Source organism: Copadichromis virginalis, linkage group LG6, assembly GCF_057382275.1.
Source record: "Copadichromis virginalis isolate Kocher_CV1m ecotype Utaka linkage group LG6, C_Virginalis_male_GT1.1, whole genome shotgun sequence".
In the NCBI taxonomy this organism is placed as follows: Eukaryota; Metazoa; Chordata; class Actinopteri; order Cichliformes; family Cichlidae; genus Copadichromis; species Copadichromis virginalis.
In genome coordinates this window covers 43095717-43105716 of record NC_140623.1, presented here as the reverse complement: position 1 = coordinate 43105716, position 10000 = coordinate 43095717, and the positions used below count along the sequence as shown (strand labels likewise).

At 50.7% G+C, this 10000-nt stretch overlaps 1 protein-coding gene and 1 long non-coding RNA gene across 3 annotated transcripts in view; one reads left to right on the top strand and one right to left on the bottom strand.

Moving 5' to 3' along the window:
- The window catches only part of wdr17 (WD repeat domain 17), a 34424-nt gene that overhangs the window by 12990 nt on the left and 11434 nt on the right, over positions 1-10000 (bottom strand). For both annotated transcript variants that reach the window (XM_085460543.1, XM_085460542.1), the window contains exons 10-22: positions 8628-8719; positions 8466-8548; positions 8294-8380; positions 7042-7206; positions 6768-6883; positions 6586-6672; positions 6346-6495; positions 5937-6067; positions 2861-2986; positions 2365-2520; positions 2175-2239; positions 148-280; positions 1-64 (exon numbers count right to left, since the gene is read on the bottom strand). The exon at positions 1-64 is cut by the window's left edge and continues 25 nt beyond it. In XM_085460543.1, the coding sequence (XP_085316669.1) occupies positions 1-64; positions 148-280; positions 2175-2239; positions 2365-2520; positions 2861-2986; positions 5937-6067; positions 6346-6495; positions 6586-6672; positions 6768-6883; positions 7042-7206; positions 8294-8380; positions 8466-8548; positions 8628-8719 (1455 nt within the window). The remainder of the gene's footprint in view (positions 65-147; positions 281-2174; positions 2240-2364; positions 2521-2860; positions 2987-5936; positions 6068-6345; positions 6496-6585; positions 6673-6767; positions 6884-7041; positions 7207-8293; positions 8381-8465; positions 8549-8627; positions 8720-10000) is intronic.
- The window catches only part of LOC146708591 (uncharacterized), an 896-nt gene continuing 64 nt past the window's right edge, over positions 9169-10000 (top strand). The window contains exons 1-3 of the long non-coding RNA XR_014920984.1: positions 9169-9490; positions 9626-9736; positions 9869-10000. The exon at positions 9869-10000 is cut by the window's right edge and continues 64 nt beyond it. This is a non-coding gene — a long non-coding RNA (uncharacterized LOC146708591). The remainder of the gene's footprint in view (positions 9491-9625; positions 9737-9868) is intronic.

Below are 10000 nucleotides of genomic sequence, written 5' to 3'. Positions count from 1 at the left end.
CGTCATTAGTCGTGTGGTTGGCTGCAGAGCTTTGAGGTGCACGTATGTTCCCCTCACACGCTCCCTAAAAACATTCATGGTTAGGATGTTGTCACCTGTGCGTCCCTCGTCACAGGTGATGCGTCCGTGTTGGTGCGATCTTTGTACCTGTGCTATCAGTAAGGCCTCCAGCAGCTGTCCTCTCCCGCTGAAGAACGTCACCAGTTTTTTGATGTCTCCCGTGGCGACGCAGTACGGGATGGCGTCGTCATTATCCTCGGCCATCAGCTGGTCCGCTCTCCTGCCACAAGCACAGGCTGATATGAAGCGTGTGGAGCAGCAGGAATGTGAGACTCGGGTGATGATGACGATAAACCTTATAAACCGTTTCTTTATCGTGACCTTTGTGGCCTCGCTGCTCTGCGTTTGCAGCCTAACACTTAAACACGTCATGGACGCACGATCGCCTTAAACCTTACAAACAGTCATCTGTGCTGCCGATGGGCCCGACCTCAGCGCACTCATGTTGAGTCAGAAAACATTAAGTGCAGCCTTTCATGTCAGTCATGAAATGTCACATGTCTGAACGATTTCAGACCTGTGGCACTCACCCCCATTCCCGCCAAATGCCTGGAGAGACTGGTCATTAAACACATCAGAGCTGCTTTTCCACCATCCCTGGACTCGCACCAGTTTGCATACAGGGAGAACCGGTCAACCGAGGATGCGATCGCCACAGTGCTGCACACATTACTGAAGCACTTGGAACACAGGAACACCTATGCACGGCTCCTCTTTGTAGACTACAGCTCGGCTTTTAATACCATCCGGCCATACAAACTCCGTCCCAAACTCCACCAACTGGGACTTAACTCCTCTCTGTGCAACTGGATTGTGGACTTCCTCACTAATCGTAGACAGAGTGTCAGAGTGGGTAAGAACACCTCTTCCACCCTTGTGGTCAACACCGGTGCCCCACAGGGGTGTGTTCTGAGCCCTCTGCTATACACTCTCTTCACCCATGACTGTATTTCCTCCTGCGCGTCCAATCTCATTGTTAAGTTTGCAGATGACACTACAGTGCTCGGACTTATATCCAACAATGATGAGACAAACTATAGGACAGAGGTGCAACAACTAGAGTCATGGTGCCACGACAATAACTTGGTCTTAAACACCAAAAAGACCAAGGAGATCATTGTAGATTTCCGGAAGAGGGGTCATAACAACCATCTGCCTCTCTTCATTGGCAGTGAGGCGGTGGAGAGGGTGAGCAGTTTTAAATTCTTGGGGGTAACTGTGACCGAGGACCTGTCCTGGGGCAACCATATCACCTCAGTTGTACGGAAGGCCCAACAGCGCCTCTACTACCTGAGGAGACTGCGGAGCGCACACATACCCAGATCTCTGATGTTGAACTTCTACAACTGTGCCATCAGCAGCGTTCTGACGTATGGATTTCTAGTGTGGTTCCCCAGCTGCACCAAGGCCGATCAGCAAGCACTCCAGCGGGTGGTGAAAGAAGCTGGCAGAATTATTGGAACAAGTCTGCCAGAGATCAGTAATATCTTCCCCACTCGCTGTCTGAGGAGGGTGCACAGTATCCTGCGGGACCAACATCACCCTGCGCGCCACCTTTTCCATCTGCTGCCCTCAGGGAGAAGGTACAGGTCTATACAGGCCAGAACATCCAGACTGGCCAACAGCCTGTATCCACAGGCTGTGAGGCTCCTGAACTCTCTGCCCCCCTCTCACGGACAATAACCATATCCAACTTCTTAATAGCAATGAACTGGTCTGCATTGGTGCATCATATCTTTATTCTCTTCCCCCTCCTGCCCCCCCCCCCTCTTTCTTAAATAGATAACTATCATATCTGATATCATATCTCACAGTACAATAATATTGAATGGGTTGCATTGTTGTATTTTGTCATGTTTCTCAGGTCTTTGTCTGAATTTCTACGAACATTATTGCTAAGGATTGTCTTATTGCATTGGAGTCACACTGGGTTAAATATGTACACTTGGGTTTTAAGGGGTATTTATTATTTTCTTCTTTTTTTTGGGTTGTATGGAAGCCCCAAACGCAATTTCATTGTTCTTGACAATGACAATAAATAAATAAATACTAAAAAATAAATACAGAAACGGGCGCGACGCTCGGTGGTTCTCTGGGTTGGTGCTCGGTGTTACCTCTGCATGAGCTTCTTCCAGTACTTCATGGAGACTCCCGGTGCCACAGACAACGCTTTCTCCCACTGAAACACACAAAACGCTCACATCACCGAGCCCTCGGTGCAGCGTCACTCAAACTCTTCCTGCTTTTTGTTTTAGTCAAAGTTTAATTTGAACAGTGAGTTCACACACACACACACACACACACCTGTCCCAGCTCCACCATCAGCTCACAGTATCGTTGGGTCTGTCCCAGCCTCAGATGGATATCTGCGGCTTCCTTCAGCCGCTCCTCTTTGCTCGGCGCTCCGATTCCTCCTCCGAATTTGGACATCTTCACGATGGTCAGCTCCTGAGCTTCAGACTGGAAGACAAGAAAACAAAAGCTGAGGCTAGAAAATTATCATTAGAATTAGATGTAGAACAATAAGATCAGGCTCATACTGTTTCATACACCAAGGAGTAAACATGGGTTTTAGACGTGTTTTAAACGTGGACAGTGAAGGAGCCTCCCTGATGTGCTGGGGCAGATCGTTCCACAGATCAGCAGCAGCAATAGAGACGTGCTGCACGCCTGCAGCTGCAGGAGCATGAGCCAACAGTCTCCTGCTGGATCACAACTCAAGCAGGAACAGGTGTGGCGCTGACTGTGCACGCTGCGGTAACCGTCAGCTGTGACGGTGAAAGGACCAATCAGGACTCACGGTTTTAAACTTGAGCAGGTGCTTCATGTGCATCACTCCTTTGCTGTAGCTGGCTGGGAGCAGCGAGTCGTCCTGGCCGTTAATCACTGACACCAGGTCCCACAGGTTACTGCTGCCACCTGGAGGCTGGCGCACACACACACACACACACACACACACACACACACACACACACACACACACACACACACACACACGTGTGAAAACCAGCACGCTGATGCGTTCAAACATGTTTAATCAGACCAGTAATCCAGCCTCTCCTCCACCACAGACTGTGGCATCCTGCTAACATGCTGATGTTCTCTGGCTTTACTGCTGCCGCGTTTGCAGGAGGAGCAGGAGGAGGAGCAGGAGGAGATCTCACAGCGAAGACTCCAAATAAACCAGGAAGTAGTTTTAAAATCTGTAACATCTGTAATAATAATAAAAATATGTAAATATGAAAGCAGATTTCACTCTGTCCTGATCTCTGTTCTGCAAACATCACGTTCAGGCTGTGGAGGAGGAGCAGGAGGAGGAGGGGAGGAGCAGGAGGAGCAGGAGGAGGACGGGAGGAGCAGGAGGAGGAGGAGGAGCAGGAGGAGGAGGGGAGGAGCAGGAGCAGGAGGAGGGGAGGAGGAGGAGGAAGAGGAGGAGGAGCAGGAGCAGGGGAGGAGGAGGAGGAAGAGGAGGAGCAGGAGGAACAGGAGGAGGAGGTCAAACAGACAAACGAGGCTGCGCTCGCAGTGAAAAGCTTGGCAGGAGGAGAAAAGCACCAAACACAAAGGGCGTGTCCAAATTCATGGGCTGCATCCTCCTGAGGACACATTTGTAGACCGATTACGTCACAGCGACGCGCTGAAGGCTGTCCACATTCGTAGACTCCTCCGAATGCGGCCGACAAATGCATCCTCCTTTTCCCCGAATTTGAAGGATGGGTTGGGTGTGTCCTTCGTGGCGCACCATATCCCAGAATTCATAGCACGGCCCAGCCAAACTCCAGTTTCCAGCAATGGCGGCCGGTACTAAGTTTTTAATATTACTCTTACTAATGTCTGTGAAGGTTCTCAGTCATCCAGGTCATCGTAGTCAAAGGAGCTTGCAAAGAAAAGCGTCTGGACTTCTTTAAGTTGCTTGAAGACGTTTCACCTCTCATCCGAGAAGCTTCTTCAGTTCTAAGGTCGCCAAAACACAAACTTAACAATGTGGTGTTTGCTGTACAGTGCAGCGAGGAATGCTCAGACCTCTACATCGGAGAGACCAAACAGCCACTTCACAAGCGCATGGCACAACACAGAAGAGCCACCTCCACAGGACAAGACTCAGCAGTCCATCTGCATCTAAAGGTCAAAGGTCACTCTTTCGAGGATGCCAATGTTCACATTTTGGACAGAGAGGACAGATGGTTTGAAAGAGGAGTGAAAGAAGCATCTATGTCCACTGTGAGCGACCATCTTTGAACAGAGGCGGGGCTTACGACACCAACTCTCTGCCATCTATAATCCAGTTTTGAGATCCTCCCCAGACGCCTTAACGCCCACTCACATCCTGGGCCATCTGACCTCAGGAAATCACATGATAAGGTGGGGCCAGGTTTCACAATGAACTCACCCAAAACTCTGGCTGATTGGGACCCACACCCAGTTTCACACCTTGGCTCAGGCGATTAGAGGATCATCAGGGGTCCTTTTGTCCCTCTGTGGGGGGTCACTCCCACTAGGTTTATATCTGGGACTCTCCACCATTTGACCTTAGAACTGAAGAAGCTTCTCGGATGAGAGGTGAAACGTCTTCAAGCAACTTAAAGAAGTCCAGACGCTTCTCTTTGCAAGCTCCTTTGACTACTCTTACTAATATTTCTGGGTCACAAAATAAAGATTTAACATATTTTCAGGTGAGAAAGTAGCTGTGTAAACATCAAATATCTGCTCGGTTTATCAAGATATCGCATATTTGCTAAAGTGCTTCGATGTTTTCGGAGGCGTCTGCTCCCCACCAGCTCGATAGCTAGCCGGGAGCTCGAGGGTTACTGAAGCCGCCGAGAACGGCAGAACTCCCGGCACATCATGTTCAGATCACCGCGGACTTTCGCTGCTCGGGTTAAACGTGATATATAAGTCACTTAGACAACCTACAGATGTTATTGTTGGGCTTTTTTCAGTGTTTTGTTTGTTCGTGAGTAAATCGGTTTGGCTGAGATTAAAGCTATTAGATTAGATTCGATAAAACTTTATTAATTCCCCGGGTGGTTTTTACACAGCTGAATAAACGTCAAACAGAAAACCGAGTAAACAGACGGTCGAGAGTTTCCTCCAGTGTCCTGTTATATTTTAGATAGCAAGGAGCAGACGGCCGAGTTTATTAAACTCCACCGAGACAGCGGCGACGCTAATCTGAAGGCGAGACCGTCAGCCGTTTACTTCCGGCCTACCGACCTTCTGAGGACCCGGCCCACGTAGACCGCGAAGGCCGTGTCCTCAGAAGGATGCAGCCCATGAATTTGGACACGACCAAAGACTCTCCCCTCATGTCTCAGTTTAATAAGGATAAATGTCATTGGTCATAACAGAAGAAGCTCCGCCCCCGGCGAACCTTAGCTTTTAGCTCTATTACAGCAGTGAGAGGATGTTACTAAGCTATGACATCGTTCTAGAGCTTGGAAAAAGGACCGTGCGGTCTTTATGAAGAGTCTGAGCTTGTGCTGCTGTGAATTATGGGATGTATCTCCTTTGCTTTCACAAAGGCTGGTCTGAGACTTCCAGGTCACCTCTCTGTAATTCAAAGTCAACTTTATCTATAAATCATTAGTTATTATTCATCTCTGGCTTTTGTCCTGATTTGGTGCCGTATAAATAAAACTGACCTGAATCATTAGAAACGCAGCTCAGCGACAGGCTGGTGACCTACGTATGATGAATGTTATATTAAACAGTGTAGGCAGGATTCATCTCTGTGAGCTCAGTGTGGACGTGATGAGCAGCAGCAAGCTCTCCTCAGCTCCTCGTACTCGGACTCTGATGGAGAGCTACGAGCTCACAGCCCCGCACCTCAGCGCGGGGCTGTCGGCTTAAACAGCACCTGACATCGAGGTCGTTACCGAAAAGCATTCAGAGAACCAGCGAAGCTTCTTGGCTCTGATGTCGAAGCTCAGCTTGTCCAGCTCCTGCTTGATGTCTCTGGATACTTTTCCACAGAGCAGCGGCGGAGAGCCAGGAACCATAGCTGTGTCTGCACACACACACAGAGACTTCATTATAATGATAAGAAACAAAAACGGTCATAAAGTTAAAATAGTGACAATAAGACATAAATCAGGGAGCGATCAGAAGCAGTGAGCTCGACGCTTCAACGCTCGCCATGACGAAACTGTAACGCCGCCATAGAAACAAACGTTTGTCACTTTGAAGCAGCTTGTAGGTTCGGGGGTTAGCGACCCCGCAGCACAGCGGTACAACAATGACACCGGCAGCACGAGTGAGCAGATTAAAGTTCAGGTGAGTTCCCACCTGTGTTTCCGATGATCTTCTCCCAGGGCTGGTCAGCGAGGACGTTCAGCAGCAGAGGGGAGATGAGCGGCGTGAGGGACCACAGCCTCACCGTGCTGTCCCTGCTGCAGCTCGCTATGGTGAAGGGACGGCTCTGATGGCACGTGAGACCTGCACACGCACAGAGTGAGCGGCTGTGACAGGAACGCACACGAATGTTTACTGAAGCGCGCCGTAAACGGGAAGCGGAGCCCGACTCACCGTACACGTCGGCTCCGTGGTCGTAGACCGTGTCTAAACACGTGCCGTCTCTGGTGTCCCACACTCTGATGGTGTAATCCCAGGAACCTGCGAAACAGCACAAACGAGCACATCGGTCTCCTGAGACCGCCCACTGCGCACAACTCACACACCAGGGGAGGGGACGCTTGTAGAGACGTTACCTGAGATGAGCAGGTAAGGCACCTCTGTGTTCCACATCAGGCCTCTGACCGGAGCCGTGTGCCCGCTCAGCACATTGATGCAGGCGTCCTGCGTGTAGTCCCAGATACGAACAGTCCTGCACACACACACACACACACACACACACACACACGCACACACACACGCACACACACACACGCACACACACACACACACACACACACACACTCTTTGAACCAAGGCTAACTTGGGACGGCGTGCTCCGCCTCCTCCTCTCAGTGTGTCTGCACTCACCCATCATCCGATCCAGAGCACAGGATGCCCTCTCTCAGGGGGGACCAGCGAACGTGGAACACCTTGGCCAGGTGTCCCGTGAACACCTTCAGAGGCTGGTCCGAGCTCGTGGCCAGGTAGTACACGCGCACGTTCTTGTCCTCGCAGCCCGTCGCTATCATGTCCCTGCAGAAGCACACGGTGACGTTCTCACAGCTTTAAAGGATCACTGCGCTTTATTTCAACCTGCTGCTCAGCGTTAACGAACACGCACCACCCACAGCTCCTCCATCAGCTGATGTCGGTGCACACGGACCTTTGACCCCTCAGAGCTGCTGCACACTCTTCCCTGGAAACGTAAACCCGCTGTGATGCTGGTTTAAATAGGAAATACCGACGGGTCAAACCGTGACCTCGTCGTTTGGTCTCTATTCTCGCTCACACAAACACTGCTGGACATCAGAGGAACTGCAGCGCTGGCTTTGTGTGGATGCAGCTATACGAAGCACAGACCTCAGGAACAGACGAGAACAAAGTGCAGACGTTTGTCTGTGAAGCACGTTTGGAGGAAACCAACAGCTCGCAGTAGCCGTCAGCACAAAGGAGGAGGGAGGGCGGTCTGAGTGAACACAGAGGCTACAGCTCGGACCAGACTGGGTCATCGATGGGACAAAGTCCAGGTCTGAACCAGAGGCCAGAGCTGGACCTCCAGAGAGCTGTGCATGAGCAACGCTGTGAAGAAGACTCCTCCACCTGGATGAGACAGACTAATGAAGTCACACAGGAAACATCAGCGCAGGTTCGTCCTGCTACAGGAGGGTGTACACGCTGCTGGACGATGGGGTCAGTGTATCGTGTGTGTGTAGATATTAGCCCATATTTAGCTCTACTGTACACTTTAGCACGTGCTGATTGTTGACACTACAGAGGAACTTAGAAGAACATCATGTCTTCTTCATCGACTGGGACCATAAACTCATCGGGCTCACAGAGCTGGTGAGCAGGAGGCTTAAACCGTAACAACAGCACTCAGCCCTGTTCAGTGTGACGTCCAGCTCTGAACCTGCCGTAGACGTTCATGTAAACGAGCCGCTGGGTCCTTTAAAGCACTTGGGTGACACGTTTTGTGCCTGGATAACCTCCAGACAGCCCGGGCTGTGACACTCACCGTCCTCGTCCTGTGTCCCCTGTTTTTCCTTCTCCGAGCTGTGACATCCTACCATGTTGCTTAAATGATTCAAGTGAAGCCCAACGATGTGGACGCAGGTCTTACTTGTTGTTCTGGCTCCAGTCGCAGCCGAACACAGCAGCGGGGTGTTTGTACTTGTGCAGGATTTTACCGTCGATGGTCCGGATGATGCTGTCGCCACAACAACAATAAAAACACGAATCACTGCAAAGGACAAACACGACGCCGTCGTCGGGAGAGAAGAGGAAGCACTCACCAGAATCCGTCTCCGCTGCAGGTAGCGATCCGCTTTGAATCCTTGTGGCTCCAGGAAATACAGAAAATGCCGTTCTTACCGTGCTGGAGGAAGACAGACAGACGCATCACGCTGTGCATCGTGCGATCGGGTTCAGACACACGGGGGCGCGGCCCTACTCACCTCGTTGAAGCGAGTGATGATTTTTCCTTTCCTGACGTCCCAGATGAACGCTCCGTTACGGGACGTCGCCCCCGCGATGCAGTTCAGGTCTCCTTCACAGAGAAACAAACACGTCATCAGCTCATCTACACGACGCAGTGAAACGCTGCTGCTGCTGCTTTAGTGACACAAAGCGTCTCAGATCACCTCAGTTTTTAAACGATGGTTTCTATTATGAAGGAGACAAAACCGACCTGCTCCTCTTATTGATCGAAGAAGAAGAAAACAGGCAAAGATGATTGATTTCTCAAAACAGCATAAACCCTGTGGGCAATCTAAAAGCTCTGTGTGTGAACTTCCTGTTATCTGTGAGCCTCGGATTAAAGAAACTGTCCCTGCTGATGAATTAGAGCGCACAGGAAGCACAGCAGCAGCGAAGCATCGCCAGACGTACAGGAAGCATCAAAGCTGGTCTGAGGGCGTCCACAGCAAACAGAAACTTTGAACCAGCTGGTTTTTCCCTCTGACTCATGATTCTCTCAACATTGAAACGGTGGCTTTGCTCGGAGTTTAACCACACACTTCATCATCGTGTTCATAAATAAGTGTTTTTATTACACAGAGAAAACTCAGGAAACAAGAAGGATCTTAGAAAGTGTCAATAGCAGCTGATGTCGACACCAACCTGCTCCCGGGGTTTCACAGTTAATGCTAAACTGGATTTGTGGGTTTTCCCAAATTAGGCAAAAAGCAGAAATAAAAAGCCCGACCGACAGACGGGATCATCGTCCAGGTGGGAAGTGTTTGTGGTTGAGTTTCCTGTTCCCGCAGAAACATGAAGACTGTGATGCTCGCTGTGCTGCTGCTGCTGGCCGTCAGTCAGAGTGAGTTAACCCGCAGACCTGCTCTCCGTTCGTCTGTTACATTTATTTGATGTTTGTAAGACGGTCTGTCGCGGCGTGAGTGAACCGTGGGGCTGCTGGCGACGGCTGAAGGTGGTTCTTTGACGTGTTTTGCAGGTGAAGCCTTGGAGTGTCACTGTGGAGGCCAGAAGTTCTGTTCACGTCCTGTGGAGACGTGCTCCAGCTCCAACGACGTCTGCTCTACTCTCGTCATCACTTCTGGGCCGGGTAAGTCTCGCCTTGTGTCGCTCTGACGTTTATGCAAAGAAAAGAGAACAAATGCATGCTGGGCCGCCTCACGGGCACTGTGAGCGGCTGGGACGATGTGTGACGGTCACTTCTGTCCTTTGGTTTTCACAGTGGTAACGCACACAAAGGGCTGCTTGAAGTCGCTGGCCTGCAGGATCCTGAATCGTCCGCCCGTGATGACTGCCAGCTGTTGCAGTTCTGATCTGTGCAACAGATAAACCGCTGCCACGCGGGACGTCGCCC